This window comes from Anolis sagrei, chromosome 8 (assembly GCF_037176765.1).
Source record: "Anolis sagrei isolate rAnoSag1 chromosome 8, rAnoSag1.mat, whole genome shotgun sequence".
NCBI lineage: Eukaryota > Metazoa > Chordata > Lepidosauria > Squamata > Dactyloidae > Anolis > Anolis sagrei.
Window position 1 is genome coordinate 27,900,059 of NC_090028.1, and position 26,620 is coordinate 27,926,678.

General features: G+C 44.5%; 1 protein-coding gene across 1 annotated transcript; it reads right to left on the reverse strand.

Annotated features, from left to right (window-relative positions):
* Positions 1-10,830: 10,830 nt before the first annotated feature.
* Positions 10,831-25,932, reverse strand: CHMP1A (charged multivesicular body protein 1A). Its single transcript, XM_060788061.2, has 7 exons — positions 25,826-25,932; positions 19,634-19,653; positions 17,211-17,288; positions 15,335-15,481; positions 14,656-14,784; positions 13,903-14,090; positions 10,831-12,162 (listed from the first exon to the last, which is right to left on the reverse strand). Exons 1-7 carry the CDS (start codon positions 25,830-25,832, stop codon positions 12,141-12,143), a joined length of 591 nt encoding a protein of 196 aa, XP_060644044.1. The 5' UTR covers positions 25,833-25,932; the 3' UTR covers positions 10,831-12,140.
* Positions 25,933-26,620: the final 688 nt, after the last annotated feature.

Genomic DNA, 26,620 nt, shown 5'->3' on the forward strand with positions numbered 1-26,620 from the left:
GTTGCTGCCTGGGAGAATTCTTTGTTGGGAGGTGTTAGCTGGCCCTCACAACGACCATGTCATACTACACAGAGAAGCCATTGAAATCCACAAGAATCTGGATAATTTCAATAGAAAAGAGGAAACTATGAAAATGAACCAATGAACAAAATCCGGCTACCAGTATTTACCAGAAAACAAGGTAATTCCAGACATGACTCAATCAGGGCCAGCTAACACCTCTCAAAGCCAGGCTTTGAAGCTGCAAGGCCATTAAATGCTAATCAAGGTGGCCAATTGAAACATTCACACCTACCTCCGACAGACCAAGAGTTCTTTGGGTTGTTGTAGGTTTTTTCGGGCTATATGGCCATGTTCTAGAAGCATTTTCTCCTGACGTTTCGCCTGCATCTATGGCAAGCATCCTCAGAGGATCTTTCTCCCACTCTGGACATTCCACAGATATATAAACCCAATTTTCTTAGTTTCCAATGGACCTCACAACCTCTGAGGATGTCTGCTATAGATGTGGGTGAAACGTCAGGAGAGAATGCTTCTGGAACATGGCCATACAGCCTGAAAACTCACAGCAACCCAGAAGCTACTCTCATATCACCCAAGAGAAGACAAAAATGAACCAAAAATGGGAGAAAATGATGAAAAGTGATGCTGAATAACAACCAGTGGAGTTGGAAGGTGCTGAAAGAGAGTCCCCCAAAGGAGCTTGGCCCACAGTGATGCCAAGCCCAGGTGGTGCTGCCTTGTTCCCATTCCCTGGCCCCTGTCCAAGCGCTCCTTCCTCATTAGCCAATTAATTAGCTCATCAACCGGCTCATTAGCATCTTCCGCTGGCATTTCAAGAACAGCCTGCAGCGGAGGCGGGCACCTGCCCAGGAAGACCTGCCTTCCGATGGTGTTTGCCTCGTTGGCTGCAGCAGCACAGAGGGAGGCTCCTGCGTGGGACATGGAGAGGAAGGGGTCAGCCCCTCTCCCTCCGCCAGGCCCTTAGCCTTGACCCTGGAAAGAGGCAGGAAAACAACACACCTCCTGCAGAAATCTGACTAGCACATACACAAGCAGGATGTGGACCTGTCTTGTGGCACAGAAAGACAGCTTGAGGTCTGTGGCACCTGATGCTTGAGGCCGGGTTTTGCACAATTTGGATGCCACCAAACCAAGCCAAGTCTCCTGTTTTGTAACCACGTTATCACTCAGTTAGCTTTGGAGAATGGCTTTGTCAGATACAAGGAGTGTGTTCTAGGGTTTTGGGGGAGGTTTGCAGTCCTTTAATCCTCTTATGTGGGATTTTAAAAATAGATAGATAGATATATACACACATGTACATATACACACATGTACATATATACATACACATATATAGGCACATTTATACACAAATATATACACACATCCACACATATACATATACACACATGTTTATGCACATACACACAGATATATACTTATATGGATATACATGTTTACATATATACATATATATATACACATACATACATACATACATACACATAGACACATATGCAAATATACACACATATTTGCATACATATGTACATATTCATATGCACACACATGTTTATACTCATACACACATATACATAAATGGACATACACATTTACATATACTGTAGATACACATATATACACACTTATACATATAAAGACATATATACACACTTCTACATATATGCATACACATAGACACATATGCATACAGAGATATACACGTTTACATGTATACAGACATATACACACTTATACATATATAGAATCCTAGAGTTGGAAGAGACCTCATGGGCCATCCAGTCCAAACCCATTCTGCCAAGAAGCAGGAATATTGCATTCAAAGCACCCCTGACAGATGGCCATCCAGCCTCTGTTTAAAAGCTTCCAAAGAAGGAGCCTCCACCACACTTCGAGGCAGAGAGTTCCACTACTGAATGGCTCTCACAGTCGGGAAGTTCTTCCTCATGTTCAGATGGAATCTCCTTTCTTGTAGTTTGAAGCCATTGTTTCACGTCCTAGTCTCCAGGGAAGCAGAAAACAAGCTTGCTCCCTCCTCCCTATGACTTCCTCTCACATATTTATACATGGCTATTATGTCTCCTCTCAGCCTTCTCTTCTTCAGGCTAAACATGCCCAGCTCCTTAAGCCGCTCCTCATAGGGCTTGTTCTCCAGACCCTTGATCATTTGAGTCGCCCTCCTCTGGACACATTCCAGCTTATCAATATCTTTCTTCAACTGTGGTGCCCAGAATTGGACACAGTATTCCAGGTGTGGTCTAACCAAGGTGGAATAGAGGGATACATACACATAGACACATATGCAAATATACAAACACATATGCATACATATGTACATATTCATATGCACACATACACCTATACATATACACACATGCTTATACTCCTACACATACATACACACATATACTGTACATAAAGCCAGCCAGAAGCCAGCCACTGCCATTCATTGCACAGAGATAGATAGATAGATAGATAGATAGATAGATAGATAGATAGATAGATAGAGACATATATATAGCGCCCTGCTCTCTGCCATGAACTCTGAGGCTCTGCCGTTGCCCCATGGCTCCTATCAGAACTCTTTATCATCTTCATTAACTTAAGTCTTAGCCTCATGCTGCCCAAAGCCTGCCGGACACGCTATTTTCGGCCTTCCCCTTAACAACTTTCCCAAGACATCTCTTCACTGCTTTCTAATAAACCCCAAAAACAAAGGAAGAAAGCCACCGACAGCTGTGTGAGTCAGATTGAAACAGAGGTGCAAAGCATCGCTTTCACAAGGACTGTCCCTTCTTTAAAGGCTGGAAAGCATGCCCCTTACATGTCCTGCAAGTATCCCTTAATGAAGTCGAGGAAGAATTTAAAAGGGTCTTGCCCTGAAGGAGAGACCCTGCGGACCCTACAATGATTTTGTTGGATTCTTTTCAGTTTGTGAAACCCGAGGATGTGGACAAGATACTTGGAGGAATGAGACCCACCACGTCCATCCAGAGACCCCTGCCCATCCTGGCTTCTGAAGGAGGCCAGAGGGGGATTGGCCGAGTGGGTAACGGTGGTGGTTAATGCCTCCCTTCGGGAAGGCAAGATTCCAGCGAGCCTAAAACAGGCTATTATAAAGCCGCTGTTGAAGAAACCATCACTTGACCCCACTAAATTGGACAACTTTCGGCCTGTTTCCAATCTTCCCTTCTTGGGCAAAGTCATGGAAAGCGTGGTGGCCTCACAACTCCAGGTATTCTTGAGAGACACGGATTATCTGGATCCGGCACAGTCTGGCTTCAGACCGGGACATGGTACCGAAACGGTCTTGGTCGCCTTAGTGGATGATCTGCGCCGGGAGCTAGACAGGGGGAGTGTGTCCCTGTTGGTGCTCCTGGACCTCTCAGCGGCCTTCGATACCGTCGACCACGGTATTCTTCTGGGGCGCCTTGCAGAGATGGGTCTCGGGGGCACTGCTCTGCAGTGGCTCCGGTCATTTCTGGAGGGCCGCACTCAGAAGGTGTTACTGGGGGACTCCTGTTCAACGCCACAGCCGTTGACATGTGGCGTTCCTCAGGGTTCCATCTTGTCCCCCTTGTTGTTTAACATCTACATGAAGCTGCTGGGTGAGATCATCCGGAGTTTCGGGGTGCGGTGTCACCTGTACGCAGATGACGTCCAGCTCTGTCACTCCTTCCCACCTGCTACTAAGGAGGCCGTCGAAGTCCTGAACCGGTGCCTGGCCGCTGTAATGGTCTGGATGAGGGCGAACAAACTGAAACTAAATCCAGACAAGACAGAGGTGCTCCTGGTCAGTCGTAAGGCCGAACAGGGTATAGGGTTACAGCCTGTGCTGGACGGGGTCGCACTCCCCTTGAAGGCGCAGGTTCGCAGCTTGGGTGTGACCCTGGATTCATCCCTGAGCCTGGAACCTCAGGTTTCAGCGGTGACCAGGGGAGCATTTGCACAGCTTCGGCTCGTGCGCCAGCTGCGCCCGTATCTTGGGAAGTCTGACTTGGCCACGGTGGTACATGCTTTGGTCACATCCCGCCTCGACTACTGCAACGCTCTCTACGTGGGGCTGCCCTTGAAGACGGCCCGGAAGCTCCAGCTAGTCCAACGCGCGGCAGCCATGTTGTTAACGGGAGCAGGACACAGAGAGCATACAACGCCCCTGCTGTCCCAGCTCCACTGGCTGCCGATTCGCTACCGGGCCCAATTTAAGGTGCTGGTGTTATCCTACAAAGCCCTAAACGGTTCCGGCCCAAAGTACCTTACAGACCGCATCTCGGCCTACGAGCCCACGAGGGCCTTGAGATCGTCCGGGGAGGCCCTTCTCTCGGTCCCGCCTGCCTCACAGGCACGTCTGGCGGGGACGAGAGAGCGGGCCTTCTCGGTGGTGGCCCCCCGGCTGTGGAACACCCTCCCTGTTGAAGTTAGACAGGCGCCCTCCTTGATGGCCTTTCGCAGGGGCCTGAAAACATGGCTCTTCGAGCAGGCCTTCAATTGAGTGTATCATGAAACGACTCTGGAATGAACTAGGATTATGAATCTCGGCTATGACCCCAGGACCTGACGAAGCGGATTTTTAGTATAAGTATATGTTATGTTGTATTTGTCTGGTTTGTATTGTCATTATTCACTGTACACTGTCTTTTTGTTATTGTTCACCGCCCCGAGTCGCCCCTAGGGCTGAGAGGGGCGGTCAATAAATGCAAGAAATAAATAATAAATAAATAATAATGGTGAGCAAAGAGAAGCCGCAATTTAAAAGATTTCCCTAAGTTCCCAGAAGAATCTCACCAAAGTTGAAGGAAGCGCCACCAAGTTGATTTTATTGCGATCCAACAGGAAAGGATGCAAAGCTGCAATAATTCGCCAAGCAAAACATAACATGTACACAAATAAAAGCTTTTTGAATACAAAAACAGAGCTGTCAGATTTGAATTTCCCGCTCCCCGCCCCTCTGCCGGCTCAACAATGATAGGCTGGCGTGCTACAGCTGGGAGGAGGTTTGGCCACCTCCGGAGCACCTGGGCCAATGGCTGAGCTTCTGCCGCCTCGGCTTCCTGATGAATCAGGAGAGGGGGAGGCGGGACGACAGGGAAACAATGGATTCTTGAGAGGATTATGGAGATAGGAAATGTCCAAGCGGTCAGCGAGTCCCGGGGGCCTGTGAGCCGGCCAATTCTATTGTCTATGATTGAAGGCAATAAACGTTGATGTCTGGCGAGTCTGCCAGATCCAGATTTTCTGGGTGCCGAGATATGGGAACAATGAGGAAATCTGGCTGAAGTTTCTGTGGAGGAAGATTTAAATGAGTAACAGATCAGGACAAAGTGTGGCTTTCCGAAGGCCCCTTTTGTCCTATTGAGATATAATCATCAATGCCAAGCGACCGCCTCCCCTGAGGGGACCAACTCCAAGCCCCAAAGGTCACGATCCATTGTTATTGTCCATGCAGAAAGTGTCTTTTGATAAGGATCTTTTCAACTGAGAATTTCCTTCTTTCCAGGGTCATGGAGAGTGGCTTCTTATATTTTTTATACATTTTCAATAAAAGGGAATTGGGCAAAAGGGTCAGGAAAAGGTCAGATACAGAGGGAGAAATATAGAAATATAGAAATTATGATACAGAAAACATACCCCCTTATCCCTCCCCCCAGCATCCCATAGAGAAATTGATAAGAGCCTTGATCATGGCTCAATATATGTCCATAGTTCATTATAGGAAAATCCATAGACGTAAGTATGTCCATAAAGGGGAGGAAAGTCCTTGATGTATAAGGAGAGGCTTAGAGATTCCACTGAGCCAAGATATGGAGCTCTGCATCACTGGGGCTGAAACTTGTCCTTTGGTCGTTGTTGTTGTTCATTCGTTCAGTCGTCTCCGACTCTTCGTGACCTCATGGACCAACCCACGCCAGAGCTCCCTATCGGCTGTCACCTTGGTCCTTGGAGAATTGTAATTCCCTCTAAGGGCTGGAACCAGGTGGCAGATCCACTACCCGAAGGTCTCATGGGATGATCACATCAAGTTGCTGGGTCCTAGGGCTCCAGAAGGATGAAGAAGCGACGGCGGGAGCAGCGCAGCAGTAGGAAGCTCAGTTTGACAATCAGCTGTTTCTCTTTTAAATATATTCTCAAAAATAAAAAGGTTATTCCCAGAGCACAGGAGCCCAAAATGCAAAAAGTGAGATATCAGATAGTGTTAGAATTTAGCTAGGAGAAATATGGCACCAAAATGGAGTCGTTTAGTTAACTCGCGGATATGGGGGCCCGAGGGGTTTCCGTATCTGCGGTTTAAAGAAACACAGATTCGGCCTCCCTGGGACGCCTGGAAGGCATCCCAGGTGGGCCGGCGGCTGCTCGTAGCCTGGAAAACGGTAAGTTCATGCATTTGATACTTGTGAGTCAGGAAATAGACACAATGTATCACTATGGAGAGGTGAAGGTTACAATTCAATTAGTCTTTATTGGGGGTTTTGTTACAATGTTTGGGCTGGGGAGAAAAGCAAAAGGAGAGAGCTCAAGGTTGCAAAGAGTCCCTGGTTGAGGCTGTTGCTGGCGCACATTTCATCAGAGTTGACCCAACGGGGCATTCAGGAACTGCGGAACTCCCTGCAGCTGGTCAGATCAGCTGGAAAGCAGGGGTCTGGGGCAGATTCGGCATCATTATTATCAGAGATATCCCTTATTTGAGGGCTAGAAGACTATCTTTTATAAATATTGAGCAAGATGCCATTCCCAACTTCCCCCCACCTCTACACACACACACACAATTATGGGGCCTTGGCAAAGATAGAAGTATGTGCCTTGTGCAATTTATGAATGTGGACAATAGATGGGAGTTTCCAGAGAAATACAATACTAAGTCAACTTAAATCAGTGGTTCTCAACAGGATGGTGTAGATCCAGTCCTAGTCTCCTTGCATCTGTGCAAATGAGGAAGCGCATTGTGTGCCATGCGCTTGCTTCACAAGGCCCAAAAGCTTAGCAATGGCTCTAAGGAAAACAACTCTGTCCTTCCCTTTGAATGGTGCTAAGGCGAAGCTTTAGATAAGGAGGTAAGACGAGAAATGGCTCTCTAAAGGAGACTTTCCCTCCTATTATTGAGCTTATCCAGACCAAATATAGATGGTCCCATATGGTTCCAATCTCCTAATGCAGTGTTTCTCAACCTTCCTAATGCTGCCACCCCTTAATCCAGTTCCTCATGTTGTGGTGATGCTCAACCATAACATTATTTTAGTTGCTGCTTCACAACTGTCATTTTGCCACTGTTATGAATCATAATGTAAATATCTGATATGCAGGATTTATTTTCAGTCACGGAACTAAATTTGACACAAATACCTGATATGCTCAAATTTGAATACTGGTGGAGTTTGAGGGAAATAGACCTTGACATTTGGGAGTTGTAGTTGCTGGGATTTATAGTTCACCTACAATCAAAGAGCATTCTGAACTCCGCCAATGATGAAATTGAACCAAACTTGGCACACAGAATTCCCATGACCAAGGCAAAAATACTGGGAGGGTTTGGTGCGCATTGACCTTGAGTTTGGGAGTTGTAGTTCACCTATATCCAGAGAGCACTGTGGACTCAAGCAATGATGGATCTGGTCCAAACTTGGCACACATACTCAGTATGTCCAAATGTGAACACTGGTGGTGTTTGGGGAAAATAGACCTTGACATTTGGGAGTTGTAGTTGCTGGGATTTATAGTTCACCTACAATCAAAGAGCATTCTGAAGTCTATCAACGATGGAATTGAACCAAACTTGGCACACAGAACTCCCATGACCAATAGAAAATACTGGGAGGGTTTGGTGTGCATTGACCTTGAGTTTGGGAGTTGTAGTTCATCTATATCCAGAGAGCACTGTGGACTCAAGCAATGATGGATCTGGACTAAACTTGGCAGAAATACTCAGTATATCCAACTGTGACACTGGTGGTGTTTGAAGGAAATAGACTTTGATATTTGGGAGTTGTAGTTGCTGGGATTTATAGTTCACCTACAATCAAAGAGCACTCTGAAACCCACCAACGACAGAATTGGGCCAGACTTCCCACACAGAACCCCATCACCAACAGAAAATGCTGTGTTTTCTGATGGTCTTTGGTGACCCCTCTGACACCCCCTCATGACACCCCTCCCTCCTCCCCCCCCCCCCCCCGAGGAGTCCCAACCCTCGGGTTGAAACGCTGACTTAAATCAATACTTTCAGTCAGTTTATAGGCAAGACACAGAATTGTTAAGAGCTAATGCACATCAAATTCTGCACTACATAAATTTTGTTTTGACAAAAGGAAAAAAAGTGTGAATAGTATTTAATCTTTCTAGGATCCTCCAATGCAAACCTATGGCCAACGCCTGCCATTGTTTTGGGCTAGAGACCTAGAAATTCCTAGAAAGATTACACTAATGAAATCTGCAGAAGTTGCGCATGTTGCAAATGTTTGCCGAAGATGGACTCATAGGAAAAGGGCACTGATTTTGTTAGGAACAGGGAGGGCACCCTCTAGCGACAATGACATTTTCCTGCAGAGCCCAGCTGATTGTTTAGCAAGGAAAAGAAGACAAGAACTGGTTGTTCCAGCAAAGGCTCTCTGAAGGAATGAGTAAGGGCTGCTTGTGGATTGCCATCATCTGCGTCATCCCCGAGTCCCACCTTTTGTCTCTGGCACTATCCATGTGCTTGCAAAGATAAGAATAGGAAATTGGAGAATTCACTTGTAGCCAGGGCTTGTGCTGTACAGACACTACAGGCAGCGGAAGATGCTCCTGGCAGAAAAGAAAGCGCTCATCTTTACCGTGGAAAGAGGAGTCATGGAGACTTACTTACTTACTTAGGCGATCCCTCATTGTCCGAGTAGGATAGTCTTCCAAGATCAATGTTCTGCTGGGTCCGTAGGTGACTGTGGAGCCCTCTTCTTGATCTGCATCTTCTTCCGCAGAGAGGGCATTTGTTTCCAAGTGGAAGGCAGTCTCGGTCGGGGTTGGTTTGAGAGGCCTTCCTCTTGGCACATATCTCTCTTTCACCCTCCATTCATGCCTCTTCAAATTCTACAGCACTGCTGGTCACAGCTGACCTCCAGCTGGAACGCTCAAGAGCCAGGGTTTCCCAGTTCTCAGTGTCTATGCCAGAGTTTTTAAGGTTGGCTTTGAGCCCATCTTTCAATCTCTTTTCCTGCCCACCAGCATTCCGTTTTCTGTTCTTCAGTTCGGAGTAGAGCAACTGCTTTGGGAGACGGTGGTCGGACATCTGGACAACGTGGCCGGCCCAGCGGAGTTGATGGTGGAGGACCATCGCTTCAATACTGGTGGTCTTTGCTTCTTCCAGTACACTAACATTTGTTCGCTTGTCTTCCCAAGAGATTTGCAGGATTTTCCGGAGGCAGCGCTGATGGAATCGTTCCAGGAGTTGCATGTGATGTCTGTAGACAGTCCATGTCTTGCAGGCGTAAAGCAGGGTTGGGAGGACAATAGCTTTATAAACAAGCCCCTTGGTATCCCTACGGATGTCCTGGTCCTCAAACACTCTCTGCTTCATTCGGAAAAAAGCTGCACTCGCAGAACTCAGGCGGTGTTGTATTTCAGTGTCGATGTTGACTTTGGTGGAGAGGTGGCTGCCAAGGTAGTGGAAACGATCAACATTTTCTAATGTTACACCATTAAGCTGTATTTCTGGCATTGGAGAGGGATTGGTTGGTGACTGCTGGAAGAGCATTTTGGCTTTCTCCATGTTCAATGACAGGCTAAGCTTCAGAACTATGACTGAGAGACACTTCAAACAGAGAGCCAGCATTATAGAGCTGTTGGTATTTTGAAGTCAGACTTCGGGGGATCAGTGTTCAAATGTCTGTCCAGCTATAGAGACATTTAGGATGAATTTGGACAAATCACACTCTCTTGGCTCTTTTGTTACTGTTTTGTTTACTCGTTCAGTCGCTTCTGACTCTTCGTGACTTCACGAACCAGCCCATGCCAGAGCTCCCTGTTTGGGTTGCCACCCCAGCTCCTTCAAGGTCAATCCAGTCCCTTCAAGGATACCAGGTACTATCAGTTTTTGTTTATTCTGTAGTTGAGTGCTATCTTTATGTTTTATATTTTGGACTATAAAAACAGCCAGCAAGTAAGTGCTGTTTTGTCGAAGGCTTTCATGGCTGGAATCACTCAGTTCTTGTGGGTTTTTTCGGGCTATATGGCCATGTTCTAGAGGCATTTCTCCTGACGTTTCGCCTGCATCTATGGCAAGCATCCTCAGAGGTGAGGTCACCTCTGAGGATGCTTGCCATAGATGCAGGCGAAACGTCAGGAGAAATGCCTCTAGAACATGGCCATATAGCCCGAAATAACCCACAAGAACTAAGTGCTGTTTTAATTAAACTGTTTGATAAAACTGGAAGTTTGATTCATCTCTTCCTAAATAAGGCAGAGCCCTAGCAACGTGACACAAAGCCCTCCTGATAAAGAGCCATCCAGTCATAGATATAGATACATATGATTCACACACAGAGAGAGATATAGTATCATATATTTGAAAGGGACCCCTAAAGAAGGACAATTATATGTTGCATGTTCCAGAGTAGGCAAACCAGACAATCTCCACATCAACACTGACAAAGAAACAGCAAGAAATACTGTTTACGCACAAGCATAAAGAAATTACATATATTATAAACCAAAACTTTCTCATTATTTTATTTTCCAGATCACCAGACTGAGCCACAGCAACTCGTGGCAGGGGACGGCTAGTAATAAATAAATAATGATTCAGCCATGGCTAAAGAAAAGAGGCAACAGGCTCTTGAATGAGTCTATGTAAGTACTATAGAGAATTTGTTTATTTAAAACCACATCGAAGAAATGACAGCATTCACTTTTATTTTTTTCTTCTTCTTCTTCTAAAAAAAAAAGGCAGCAGAAGACCATTCCCCCAAAGATACAGCTGGAGAATCCAGCATTCCCTTGAAAAAAGCTTTCCCAAAAGTGCAACTTGGAGGATCAGGCTCCACAATAACCTTCCACCAGGACCTTGGCAGATACAAGAGTGAGAGAACGTGACCGGCGGCTATGGTAAGACAAGGGGCCCCTCCGAGGTGAGCTCTGGCAAGGTTTTACGGGAGGACTGAACTGGAAAAAGAGCCCTGTCTCATGGTACATTCCCATCAGAAGCAGGTCCAAGCAAGACAGATAATGCATCATTCCCACCCACTGCATTCAGAGGTCAATGTCTTACTGAGAAGGATGCCTCTGAAGAAACTAGTGAGGGAAAAGGACCAAAGCATTTCGATACACAGAAAGAGAAAAGGGATCTCTCCCTCCCAGCTGTGATCTCTTGAGCAAAACGTGACAGGAGTGAATGGCATCCCCCCAAAAAGAAGGAACATGGGTGGAAAAAGGGAGACAAAAAGGGAGCATGGTGTTCAAAGGTCACTTTGAGGTGTGCAAATCCAAGGCCTCTGAGAGAAGGGAAACGCCCGCCTTCCTGACAAACATCCAAGGCTCATTTCACCCAGTTTCAACAGGCCTCATCTCTACAATACACCAAAAACCTCCCCAAAGGTTCAAAACTACAATTCCCACTCACTGGGAACTACTTCCTGGAAAACGATGGGCTAAAGTGGACTCAAGGGAACCAAGCGAGGAGGGATACTAGGACAAAGAAACCTTGATGAAGAAGGGTCCTAGTCCTCTAAAGAATGTGAAATGCTCAAGAGAGTAGTGTCTGAATCGTATTCCTCAAGGCCAATGAGCACCAAGCCAAGGATGGTGGGAAGTGTCGGCTGAACAGCGTGTGGGCAGAATCCAAACTACATCTATCCCAAGGAAGTTGCCTCCCTTCTCCCAGCCATTCTCTCCCCCAAAATCCAAGGGACACGCATGCACAGAGATCCGCCACTGATGCTGCTTCTCTAGAGAGCTGCCTCCACAGTGAAGTCAAAAGGGGGTCCAGTCCAGTGTTGACCCCAGCAGGCCTTGAGGAGTCAGAGGGATCCGCCCTCTTTCTGGTCGCAGGAACAAGGGGAAGGAAGGCCAGAGGGGAACCTCTCAAGTAACCCCCACAAAATCATAGGCAAACAAGGCAGCAGCAACAACAGTCCGTGACGGGAGAGGGAGAGCTAGTTCCGCAAGGCAGCCAACCTGAAAGGTGAGGGAAGATATCAACGGGTGAGAATGATTTTTTAAAAAATGGTAGCCAATGGACACAATTATGGGACTGGTCTCAGGTACATTGAGGAAACAACTTTTTTAGCCTCTTAAATTAGATAGCTAAAGACAAAAAGGATTGACAATAGATTGCTCAATATTTCTTTCAGGACATTCCATTCCATTCCCACTTTCCCTTGGCTAATAATAATAATAATAATAATAAAAATTTAATTATTATTATTAATTATTATTATTATTATATAATTTAATTTAAATTTAAATTTGGCGCACTGGTAGTCATGCCAAAATATCTCTCTTTGGAAACAATAAACATCGACAAAATCACGATCTGTCAACTGCAAAAGGCAACCTAACTTGGACCTGCATGCATTATTCGAAAATATATCACACAGTCCTAGACGCTTGAGAAGTGTTCAACTTGTGATTCTGTGATACGAAATCCAGCATATAGGTCTCGTTTGCTGTGACATACTGTGCTTTCGTGACAATGATAATAAAATTTAATAATAAAATTATTATTATTATTATTATTATTATTATTACTATTAATGCCTGAAAAAGTTACAGAAAATGAACGTCAAACTACTCTGGGACTTCCAATTCAGACAGACAGAGTTTTGGAGCACAATACTCCTGACGTCATGATTGTGTTAAAAAAACAAAGTATGGATTGTAGATGATGCAATCCCAGGCGACAGCAGGATTGAAGAGAAACAACTGGAAAAGCTGACAGAATATGATTTAAAGATTGAACTGCAAAGACTCTGGCACATGCCAGTCAAGGTGGTCCCAGTGGTGATGGACACACTGGGTGCAGTGCCTAAAGACCTTGGCTAGCACTTAAACACAATTGGCACTGACAAAATTACCATCTGCCAGCTGCAGAAGACCACTTTACTGGGATCTGCACGCATTATTTGCCGATACATCACACAGTCCTAGACACTTGGGAAGTGTCCGACGCGTGATCCAATACAACAGCCAGCAGAGTGATCTTGTTTGCTGTTGACTCATCTTGTTGTGTTTCAAATAATAATAATAATAATAATAATAATAATAATAATACAAAATCCAGCATATAGATCTCATTTGCTGTGACATACTGTGCTTTTGTGTCAGTAAAATAATAATAATAATAATAATAATAATAATAATAATAATATTTTGTATTTGTATTCTGCCCTATCTTCCCGAGGAGACTCAGGGAGGATTCCAGCATAACAATGGCAAACATTCAATATCTACATAAAACACATTATACTAACATAAAATCCCAGAAAACCCCCCATATATAAAAGTAACAGTAAAACCTAACATCAAATTAAGGCCTAACATCTATAAATTAAACCTAACATCAATAAATTTACTGCACGTAATCAAACAAAATTCTATCTATATACATAAAAATGTTGTTTGTTTTGAGTGACATCATAACTCAAAATCCGCTGGACAAACAGCTGCCAAATTTGGCCACAAGACACTTACTAACCCAAGGTGTGACCATCACTCAAAAAATTGATTTTGTCATTTGGGAGTCGTAGTTGTTGGGATTTATAGTTAACCTACAATCAAAGAGCATTCTGAACGCTACCAACAATGGTTTAGATCAAAAGTGTTAAAGACATCCCAGGACCATGAGCTGCACAGTATCCGTTGGACCCTTGAGACTCAGCAGCATGAATACCACAGCCATTTGGGAAGCAAACCGACCTCCGTGAGAGTTGGTCCTCCTGGGAGCGCGTGGAGCTCTCTCCCACGGCCGAGGCCCCTTCGGGCAGTTGATTCAGCTGGTCCATGATCTCCAGGCCATTCTCCTCAGCAATCTGGACGATCAGGCTGTCCACTTGCTCCTGTGGCGTGGTTAAGGTGGTGGCTGAGCTCATGGAGTCCTCCATCACCTGCGGGCAAACAGAGAGTGGACCTTCAGCAAAGAGAAGGATGAGGGAATGCGGCTAAACCTACCTGAGCCAAGGCCTGTCCATTTGTTTAGAGGCAGGCTTCAGTTCACAATTGCCTTCATGGCAACACTTGCTTTTAATGCCCATCCAGATCTTCCTCCATGGCGTGATAGGGCTGGACTCTACGATTCTATGCTTGAGGGGCTACAGCATTGGTTCCCAACCTTTTTTTGTCCAGGGACCACTTTGACCAGGGACCACTCTCCAATATTAGTACCAAAAGGGTTACAAATCAGTTTTTGGTCAACTTTAGATACAGTTTGGTTATTTGGGGTGCTGATTCAGAAAATGGCATTGGATGGACCACATCAGATCTAGTTTCTGATACAGAACATATGCCATCCAGTAGTCGCTATCTGCTCGCCTGCAGAAAACCATATTTAATAATCTAGAGCCACAGATATTATTTTAGGTCTTGCAGCCCACCACTTAGCCGCGGCCCACAGTTTGGGAACCACTGGTCTATATAACAGATGGCCCCTAAAAGACACACAAAATCACTCACCGAAGTGTGGACATCCAAGTTCTGAACCTGCTGCTCAAACTTATCCATCACAGCAGAGACCTTCTGGAGGTCCATCGAGTTGAGAGCTTTGTCCAGGGATTTGGTCACCTGGGCCATATTCTTTGTCACCTGCAGTTAGGTATTAGAAAGTTATGTTTAGGCAGAAGCATTGGGAGCACAGGTTGAAGAGTTCTGGGAGTTGTAATAGGCACCCAACATTACTTTTCCAAGTTCTGGTTCTTTCTCAAAGGGACCACATCTGTCAGGATCACTGTATCAGCCTGGGACTGGCTGCTATGGTTCTCTGCCATAAAAAAAAGGGGGGGGGGGGAGGCTGGGTACAGTTGGAGAAGGTAGTATAGATAAGAGATCTGTTTTGTGAGGGAAATTGAAACTAGTCAACAGACTGTGGTCACAGTGTTTGGCCACTAGGGGGCGGATGGGAGTTGAGGCTGATATATACAGGAGGTTTGAATGGGAAAACTTGAGAACTGTCTTTTTAGGATTGCGGAAAGAAGGAATACATCCCTTGTCTCCAGCATTTCATTGCAGTGGAGCTTGACTTTAACTCCAAGATCTTCCAGAGTCTGACAGTATCATCCAAGGTGACACAGAGCCCATCTGTTAGGTACTTCCTTAAACAAGGGTAGAGCAACCCCATCACCCAGCAGCTCCTTACCCCTTTCATCGTCACTGCCGTTTGGACCTTGGAGGCCACGGCATCCACCCGGGAAGCCATGCGGAGCCAGTTCAGGCTCTCGTTCTTCTTCCGAATGGCGTTCTCAGCGTAGACCCGGGCACATTCCACATTCTTCTGCTGAAGTGCCTGGAACACAGAAAAGGATAAGGGAGACCCTCAGATGGAATCCACTCAGATCAGGAGACCTTAAAAGATCTTCACTGCTTCCTACACATTCTGAAAACTGCTTTCACCCACACAGAACCGTTCTTGCTCATTTCTGAATTCAGGACCCACTCAGGAAAAGAGCATCCCATAAACCCTTTATATCAATATATATCAGAGGGAAAGGGAAAGGCTTTATCTATACGTTTAGAAATATAAACTGTTGAGATATTTATTTGCGGATGTTAAATTAAGCAGAAGTAAACAATTTGTGGGATATAAGGTGGAAGAAAAAAACCACTAAAATTTAGAGAAATAAAAAGGGAAGCACCAAATCCACTTTTAAAATCAATTTATGTATATATTTATTAATTTTTACTGTAGTTTTACCCTGCTCTATCTCAATCTTGAAGGGGGCTCAGAGCGGCTTACAAATTGGCAATAACTAAATGCCACATTAAGGCATTTTTAAAAACCATACAAATTACATTGTGCATTTAAATACATTTAAATAAGCAGTTAAAAACACATAGTCCCGAAATCATAGTCCATAGTAATATATATTAGTATATCATATGTTATAATATATTATAATATATTATATTTATATATTACCGTATATATTATATTATATTAATATGTTATATTATTATTATATTATTATATTAAAAGTATGATTATATTATATTATAATATATAATTGAATATATAATATTTATATATGTGTGCGTTATATTATTATTATCTATATAAATAAAAGGGTAATGTTCGTTTGTAGGATTAACATAACTCAAAAACCACTGCACGAATTGACACCAAATTTGGACACAATACACCTATCAGGCCAACAAGTGGCCATCACTCATAAAAACACTGGAAAACACATCGAAAGAGACTTAAAAAGCCAAGAAAAAACCCATTACAACACATGCAAAAAAACCACACATATATATGCAAACACACATATACACAAATATATACACACATATATATACGCACAAACCACATATACACAGACTGAGCCACAGCAATGCGTGGCAGGGGATGGGTAGTATATCATAATATATTATAATTATATTAATATATGTTATAATATTATTATGATGGCACAGGAGACATGGTGGAACTGTGTCTTCCTGGCTTCCCCCTCTTCACTCTGGCCCCAGAGTGGCAGTTGGTGTTCGCAGTTTAGACTTATATATAATGAGAGAAGACATATATGTTGTGTAATTTGATATGTCATTGTTGCTAAGTATGTCTGTGTTTATGTATGCATAAGTACTGCTGTTGTTTTTATTTGTGTTCTTTTTCGGTTTAAATTTTGATTAAAATATTGGGGGGGGGGGGGGGGAACCTCCCATGATATAAACATAGAGGCAACGACTACAATGCCAGGCAGTTTAAAAAGCTTGGTAGCCACTGTGGTTGGAATTCACTTAAGATGTGAAGCCCAGCATCACAGAGATTAGAAATTCTGAGGTTTTTAAAGCAAAGCTTTTTAGAACTCATGGGGAACACAACAAAAAAGCTTGGAGGTGGAGACACCACAGAATGGAGGTGAGAAACCAAGAAGTGGCATTCAAAAATGTTTAGTCTCTCCGCTGCAGATTGCCCTAGCCCTCTCCTTGTCCATAAGGGGACACCTCCCAAACAAACAAAGAGAGAAAGATCCTTTTAGGATCACGTAACCAACAGCATTCAGCTCCATCACCTTCTTGACTTTGGCCTGTTCGGTTTTGGAGTCCTTTTCTGCCTTCTTGGAAAGCTTCTCCAGCTGCTTGGCTGTAAACTAGGAAGAGAGAGAAACAGAGGCTCAGCAAGTACAAGGGGGAGGAGGAGGAGGAGGCACTGACTGCAGAAAAGGCTCCATTCCTGCAGTTCCTAATCATCCTGTGTTAACCCAGATCAGAGGAGAAAGTGAGCCTGCGCTATCTGATGGCATATAATCCAATTACCAGCTGAGGGGCCGTGTCCAACCCATGCTGTGAAAGGGGACTCTGGTGGGAAAGTGCTGTGCACAGCATCTCTTGCCTTCAGGTACAATTCACAACAGAGTCACACTGCCAGCGGGATACTGGACTCTGGCGGAGGACAATCCCTCTGCAGGGAACAACTCAATTCTGGCTGCTGATCCTCAAATAGGAGAAGAGAGATGGAAAAGCTCACAGGCTCAAGCAGACCCTAGGACAGTGTTTCTCAACCTTTCTAGTGCCGCGACCCCTTGATACAGTTCCTCATGTTGTGGTGACCCCCCAATCATAACATTATTTTCGTTGTTACTTCACAACTGTAATTTTGCTCCTGTTATGAATCATCATGTAAATATCTGATATGCAGGATGGATTTTCATTCACTGGACCAAATTTGGCACAAATACCCGATATGCCCAAATTTGAATACTGGTGGGGATGGGGGGGGGGGGTATTGATTTTGTAATTTGAGAGTTGTAATTGCTGGGATTTATAGTTCATTTACAATCAGAGAGCATTCTGAACTCCACCAAAGACGGAATTGACCCAATCTTGGCACACAAAACTCCCACAACACACGGAAAATACTGGGTTTGGTGGACATTAACCTTGAGTTTTGGAGTTATAGTTCACGTACATCCAGAGAGCACTGTGGACTCAAACAATGATGCCTCTGTGCCAAACTTGGCATGAATTCGCAATATGCCCAAATGCAAACACTGGTGTTCACATTACGCCTTGACATTTGGGAGTTGTAGTTGCTGGGATTTATAGTTCACCTACAATCAAAGAGCATTGTGAACCCCACCAACGATAATATTGGGACAAACTTCCCAAACAGAATCTCCATGACCAACAGAAAATACTGTTTCCTGAGGGTCTTTGGCAACCCCTCTGACACCCCCTGGTGACCCCACTCAGGGGTCCTGACCCCCATGTTTAGAAATGATATCCTAGATCCATTTTTGTGGCTTCTAAATCCCCGCACAGTCTCCTTTAATTTTCTGTGTGATGTCACGTCAAATTTTGCCTCAAAACTACGCAGAAAGTACCTAAACAAAACAGGTGAAAGCAACAGATCCCATCCCTTATAAGTACCCCCAAATACTCATATGAAAGCCAAATTAGCCTTCTCCAGTCCCCTCAAAATGACAGTATGAGACTGCTAAGGCATTGGAGTTTACTCTAGAGCAGTGGTTGTCAACCTGGAGTCCCCAGATGTTTTTGGCCTTCAACTCCCAGAAATCCTAACAGCTGGTGAACTGGCTGGGATTCCTGGGAGTTGTAGGCCAAAAACATCTGGGGACCCCAGGTTGAGAACCACTGCTCTAGAGACTGCATGGGATGCATGGTAAATAGGCACTGTCTTCCCAACATTGCAAAACTAAACAAAGGTAGCACTACAAATTAACTAGAGGCTCAGGGCCCTTCCAGACAGGCCCTATATCCCAGGATCCGATCTCAGGTTTTCTGCTTTAAACTGGATTATGAGTCCACACTGCCAGATAATCTGGGATAAACAGAAAACCTGGGATCAGATCCTGGGATATAGGGTCTGTCTGGAATGGCCCTGAGTGAACTCTCCAAGAGAAAATATTGAAAGGTCTGGGGCCTCAGGCGGAAAAAGGTAATAACAGAGGAAGACATAATAGAAATACACAAAAGTGCATATGGTGTGGAGACAGTGAAGGTTCTTCCAATTTTGATAACAGCAGAACACAACGTGTTCATCCAATACAGAAGAACAAGTGTAGATTCTGTACAGAACCACACACTTCTTCAGACTACATATCTAAACAATGGAATTTCGTACCCAAAAATATGGTAATAGACAGCAACTTTGAAAGAGAAATGCATGAGAAGGAAGTCTGTCAATGGCTACTAGCCACAACAACCATAGGCTGCCTTCATGTTCAAACCTTGTAAAATACCAGCCCTCCACAGCATGGAGGCATGGCTGTCAAAGTGGTGTCAATCTGCATTCATTCTATAATGTAGATGCAACCTTATTCTGCTAACCCAGAAGGAAGGCAAAGCATCAGAGTCCCCTAAGAAAAACCTAGAAACCATCACAACACATGCTCATCATACAAATAGTTTATCTATGTGTACATTTTGCTGCAAGGAATCTAAACCCTAACAGTATCTCAGTCTCAACACTCACCTTTAACTGGAAGAGTGTATCTGTAAAAGAGAAAAAGGACAACAGTTAGAAGATTTCAAAGATAGGAGAAATCTCAGTAGTAATTAATTGTTATCAAAATTAAGAGACATATACCTGCCCTCTAGAGTAGTCGTTGTAACACTTTCTCCCAAGTCTGGAAAAAGGTGATGCATCAATTCTTCTCTAGAGTATTATTGTAGCAATGATGGCATTGTGGGGACAAAGTTCTCAGTTTGTTATGCGTTTAACATGCAACTGCCAAACTCACATATCTAAATACAATAAGATGCCATGTAGAATAGTCAACAGACTTGGCCAGGTAGTCCACACTCTGGTTACATCCCAGAATAGACTACTGCAACGTGCTCTACGTGGGGCTGCCTTTGAAGACTGTTTGGAAGCTACAAATGGTCCAATAGGTGGCAGCCAGATTACTCACCGGAGTGTGGTGTACAAGGATCTCCAATGGCGTTACGTCAGCTCCAATGGCTGCCAATCTGCTACTGAGCACACTTCAAAGTGCTCACTTTAGCCTATAAACCCCTAAATGGTTCTGGCCTAGCTTATCTGTCCGAACGTGTTTCCCTCTGTGAACCACCACAGAATTTAAGATCATCTGGGGAGGCCCTGCTCTCGGTCCCACCTCCCTCGCAGGCATGATTGGCAGAGACAAGAGACAGGGCCTTCTCAGTGGTGGCCCCTTGGCTGTGGAACTCCCTCCTCAGCGATGTTAGATCAGCCCCCTCCCTTTTGATGTTCCGCAAGAGAGTGAAAACGTGGCTTTGTGACCAAGCCTTTAGCGATCTTGTGCAATAGATACTTGGAACAATGTGCAATGACCACTGGAACGGCCCGGATTACGCTCGTGGATGATGTGTTTAACTCTGAATGTACTGATTTTAAATGTTTTGATTGTTTTTAATGTACTTTTTGATTCTATTTTAATATTTATTTAAGTGTACGTTATGTTTTAAGGCATTGAATTGTTGCCTCTATGTAAAGCCGCCTTGAGGTGGGGCAGAAATGCCGTAAATAAATGAAAAATAAATGTGATTGCAGACCGGTTATAGTTTGGCTTTCAATGGCCACCGCATTTGGTCATTTATTCTCTCTCCAGACTTCAATGCTCAGGTGTGGCAGCTCCATCTCTTTTCTCTTCTGGAAATGAATCATTCGATTGCCCAGCCCTGCCTCCTACAAGAATCCACCTTGATAAACAGTTTCAACACTGTCTCTCCTGCACAGCATTCAGGAAGAGGAAGTGATATGCGACAAGAGGCAGAAAGGCATTTTCAGCTGTTGAAGATGCATCTCTGAAGGAAATCTAAGTGAGCAGATTTCCACAAAAGCAATTATTTGGAAGGAAACAAAATCTTCCCAGCACAACCTTCTTGCATTGAATCATAGAGTGCTAGAGTTGGAAGAAATCCCAAATGGGCAATCCAGTCTAACCCCCTTCGACCAGGCTTGAGGATACAGTCTAAGCCCTCTCAACAGAAGGCTATTCAACCTCTGCTCAAAAACCTCCAGAGAAGGAGGCTCCCAGGCAACTAATTTCACCCTTAACTGGCTCTAAAAATGAGAAAATTCTTCCTAATTTCTGGATAAAATTTATTTTCCTGTGCTTTGCATCCATTGCTGTTTCTTAGTCTCCCGAATATAAGAAAACAATCCTGCCCTCTTGTCATTGGGACGCTGTTTCAAATATTTAATTGTGACATGAAATTGTATTAGATTGGATTTACTCTAAGCTGTGATGAGTCTCTTTTTCAGGAAGAAAAAGCAGACTATAAATCAGGCCTGGGCAAACTTCAGCCCTCCAGGTATTTCGGACTTCAACTCCCTGTTAGGAATTGTGAGAGTTGAAGTCCAAAACACCTGGGGGGGGGGGGGGGCTGAGGTTTGCCCAGGCTTGGTATAAATGAAAATAATAACATGAACCACTCGCAACAAAACTCCCAAATTGTTTGAGTATCAGCACTATTTATAGGAGTCCATTTCCTGCCCCTCTGATCCATACTAAAGCCAAAAAATGCCGCAAAAATAAACAACAACACCAAACCAGAAGTGGACACAGGTCTATTTCGGTGCTGGACCCAATACTGTTCAACATCTTTATTGATGACTTGAATGAAGGTTTAGAGGGCATGCTTATCAAATTTGCAGATGACACCAAATTGGGAGGGAAAGCTAATACTCCAGAGGACAGGATAAGGATTCAAAATTACCTTAACAGATTGGAGAGCTGATTGGCCAAAACTAACAAAATGCATTTCAACAAGACAAATGTAAGATACTACATTTAGGCAGAAAAAAATGAAATGCAAAGATACAGAACGGGTGACACTTCACCCTCATCTATAGCAGGCACCCTCAGTGGTTGTAAGGTCTGTTGGAAACTAGGAAAATTGGATTTATATATCTGTGGAATGTCCAGGGTGGGAGAAAGAACTCTTGTCTGTTGAAGCTAGGTGTGAATGTTCCAATTGGCCACACTGATTAGCATTTAAGGGCCTTGCAGCTTCAAAGCCTGGCTGGTTGATGCTTGGGGAAATCCTTGGTTGAGAGGTGTTAGCTGGTCCTGACTGAGTCCTGTCTGGAATTACTCTGTTTTCTGGTAAATACTGGTAGCCAGATTTTGTTCATTTTCATGGCTTCCTCCTTTCTATTGAAATTGTCCAGATGTAGGCCAAAACCAGGTGCTGGTTTTGGCCTACAAAGCCCTAAACGGTTCCGGCCCAAAATACCTTTCTGACCGCATCTTGGCCTACGAGCCCACGAGGACCTTGAGATCGTCTGGGGAGGCCCTTCTCTCGATCCCGCCTGCATCACAGGCACGGCTGGCGGGGACGAGGGAGAGGGCCTTCTCGGTGGTGGCCCCCCGGCTGTGGAACACTCTCCCTGCACACATTAGACAGGCGCCCTCCCTCATGTCCTTTCGAAAAAGCCTTAAGACCTGGCTGTTCGAGAGGGCATTTAATTAAGTGCTAAGCAACAAACAATTACGGTAATTGAGAACTGGAATGGTACAAGGAATATGAGACTGGCTATGATTCCATTAAGAGACGAAGCGGATTTTTGTGTAGTCTGTAATTGTTGTATAGTTATATGTTGTCGAAACTGGCCTTTTGTAATTGTCTTTTTATGTGTACTGTACACCGCCATGAGTCGCCCGTATGGGCTGAGAATGGCGGTTAATAAGTGCATCAAATAAATAAATATTTTTTTAAATAAATAAATGCTTACGGATTTCAATGGCTTCTCTGTATAGTATGACATGGTCGTTGTGAGGGCCAACTAACACCTCCCAACAAAGGATTCTCCCAGGCAGCAACCAGCCAGGCTTTGATTCTGAATTCCTATATTACATTACTATATATATATCCTTATGTTAAATTGATCCTGTTAAATTGCTTTGTTCCCATGCTATTTCCTATGCTATTATATGTTGCTATCCGCCTTATTGAACTATCTTATCCTTTAACCAGTTTGCATAGTGGTCCTCGTCCCCCGTCCCCCGTCCCCGTCCCCCAAATTAGTCTGCTGTTGCTTCTGATGCTTGTTATTATTGTTATGCTGTTTTAATGCTGTTTTAATTTGCTATTGCTTTGCTTTTAATTGTATTTTGCTTTGGGCTTGGCCCCATGTAAACCACCCTGAGTCCCTCCGAGGAGATGGAGGCGGGGTAGAAAAATAAAGTTCTTCTCCTTTGAAGTTGCAAGGCCATTAAATGATAATCAAGGTGGCCATTTGGAACATTCACACTTGCCTCAAGCAGACAAGAATTTTTTCTCCCACCCTGGCCATCATTCCACACACACACACGTGTGTGTATATACATGTGTATATACACACACCTCACTTGCCTAGTTTCCAACAGACCCCTCAATCTCTGAGATGCCTGCCATAGATGCAGGCGAAACATCAGGAGAATGCTTCTGGAACATGGTCAGACAACCTGGAAACTCAGCCCTAGAGAAGTAATTCTATTAGATTTATTTATTTACTATATTTGTATACTGTCCGTCTCAGCCCTTAGGTGATTCAGGGTGGTTTACAATGGCAATGATTCAATGCCCAAAAACACCATAAAACATTTAAAAACATTAACACATAATATAAAACTGTAACAAGAATACTAAAAGCATACATCATTTGTGTCTGCTAATAAAAACATTGTCCCATCTCGTCGTCCAGTCATTCCAATTCCTATGTCTTTTACCTTGCATTTTCAAACACTTGCTCAAACAGCGATGTCTTGACTCTCTTCCGAAATATTAAGAAGGAGGGGGCCAATCTAATCTCCCCAGGAAGGGCGTCCCATTGCTGAGGGGCCACCACTGAAAAGGCCCTGACTCTCGTCCCCACCAAAGTGTTTGTGACGCAAGCGGGATCGAGAGCAGAGCCTCCCCAGACGATCTTAAAGTCCTAGCAGGTTCATAAGGGAAGATGCGTTCAGACAGGTATGTTGGGCCTGAACCGCTTAATGACCTTTGGGGCTCCCTTCCAGTTTTGTAATTCTATTTCTTCAAAGTCCCGACTCTGCAATTGCTGGCAGCGGGACACACTAGAACAGTGGTTCTCAACCTGGGGGTCGGGACCCCTGCGGGGGTCGCCAGGGAGTGTCAGAGGGGTCACCGAAGACCATCAGAAAACACAGTATTTTCTGTATTTTTCTAAGGGGGTTTTGTGTGGGAAGTTTGGTCCAATTCAATTGTTGGTGGGGTTCAGAATGCTCTTTGAGTGTAGGTGAATTATAAGTCCCAGCAACTACAACTCACAAATGTCAAGGTCTATTTTCCCCAAACTCCACCAGTGTTCACATTTGGGCATATTGTGAATTCATGTCAAGTTTGGTCCAGATCCATCATTGTTTGAGTCCACAATGCTCTCTAGATGTAGGTGAACTACAACTCCAAACTCAAGGTCAATGCCCACCAAACCCTTCCAGTATTTTCTGTTGGTCGTGGAACTTTTGTGTGCCAAGTTTGGTTCAATTCCATCGTTGGTGGAGTTCAGAATGCTCTTTGATTGTAAGTAAACTATAAATCCCAGCAACTACAACTCCCAAATGACAAAATCAATCAATTCCCCCCCCCCCCAACCCCACCACTATTCAAATTTGGGCATATTTGGGTACTTGTGCCAAATTTGTGAATGGAAATACATCCTGCTTATCAGATAATTGCATTACAATTAATAACAGGAGCAAAATTACAGTTATGAAGTAGCAAAATAATGTTATGGTTGGGAGTCACCACAACATGAGGAAATGTATTAAGGGGTCGCGGCATTAGAAAGGTTGAGAAACACTGCACTAGAAGATCTTTTGGGGCCCTTCCTATTCTATAATACTATTTGCTTGAAACTCTGACTCTACAATCGCTGGCAGTGGGCTCGACTAGATGACCTTTGGAGACCCCTTCCAATTTTGTGATTCTATTTGCTTCAAGGCCCGACTACAATCACAGCAACCCAGATCTTCTCTCAACCACTAGATCTGCCAAGCCTGCCATTCCTTGTCCTGCTCTGAGGAATTTGTTGTGCGCTTACGTCACACCATGATGACAACACACCCTGGGCGACGTCACTGCGCAACACAATCCCATTCCTCTGAAGAGTCCTAAGAGCCTCGATTGTGGATAAATATAATAAGAATAGAATCATAGAATCAAAGAGTTGGAAGAGACCTCATGGGCCATCCAGTCCAACCCCCTGCCAAGAAGCAGGAATATTGCATTCAAATCACCCCTGACAGATAGCCATCCAGTCTCTGTTTAAAAGCTTCTAAAGAAGGAGCCTCCACCACACTCCGGGGCAGAGAGTTCCACTGCTGAACGGCTCTCACAGTCAGGAAGTTCTTCCTCATGTTCAGATGGAATCTCCTCTCTTGTAGTTTGAAGCCATTGTTCCAATGCGTCCTAGTCTCCAGGGAAGCAGAAAACAAGCTTGCTCCCTCCTCCCTGTGGCTTCCTCTCACATATTTATACATGGCTATCATATCCCCTCTCAGCCTTCTCTTCTTCAGGCTAAACATGCCCAGCTCCTTAAGCCGCTCCTCATAGGGCTTGTTCTCCAGATCTTTTATCATTTTAGTCGCGCTCCTCTGGACACATTCCAGCTTGTCAATATCTCTCTTGAATCAGAATAAGAGCAACAACCCCCTCCTTCCCCTTCTTTGGCCTCCCTTACCGTCCATCCTGGCCTGCGTCTTCTTCCCCTCCTTCCTCCTCCTGTGTGTACTTTGCTTTCCAAGTCTTCCGGGTTCTTTACCACCCACTTCCGGCTTTTCGGATCTCGGAGGCCTCAACTCTCGCGGGATCTCGCCCTCCGCCTCCGCTCGTTTCTTTGCGCATGCGCAGTAAATCGGCAAGAAGCCCTAAGGAAGGAGGCGGGGTTGGTTTCCTGGTGGATCACGTGACCGCTTGAAGCGTTTCTGTGGCAACGCTGGAAGGGGAAATGGGCCTGTGAAAAACAGAAGGAAACAAACATTCATTCCTGTCGTCCAGGCATGGGCAAACTTAGGCCCTCCAGGTTTTTTGGCTCAGCTTATCTATCCGAAGTTTCAGAAAAACATCTTTTTCTGTTCTATTGACCGTTCTAAAGCCTTTGACTGTGTGGATCATAATAAATTGTGGAAAACCAGCTGATCCCTAACCCATCTAAAACACAGACATGTGCCTTTCATCTCAAGAACAGAGAAGCATCATGAGCTCTGAAGATCACCTGGAAAGGAATCCCACTGGAGCATTGCAGCGCACCCAAATACCTGGGAGTCACTCTGGACCGTGCTCTGACCTACAAGAAGCACTGCCTGAATATCAAGCAATACGTGGGTGTCAGAAACAATATCATACGAAAGCGGACTGGCACAACCTGTGGATCACAACCAGATACAGTGAAGACATCTGCCCTTGCACTGTGCTACTCTGCTGAGTCTGCATGCCCAGTGTGGAACACATCTCACCACACTAAAACAGTGGATGT

Coding starts and splice junctions, on each gene's coding strand:
- CHMP1A (XM_060788061.2), bottom strand. Junction 17,289..19,633: donor ATACACTCTTCCAGTTAAAG/GTGAGTGTTGAG, acceptor CTCTCTTCCTAG/TTTACAGCCAAGCAGCTGGA. Junction 15,482..17,210: donor AACAGGCCAAAGTCAAGAAG/GTGATGGAGCTG, acceptor TCTGTGTTCCAG/GCACTTCAGCAGAAGAATGT.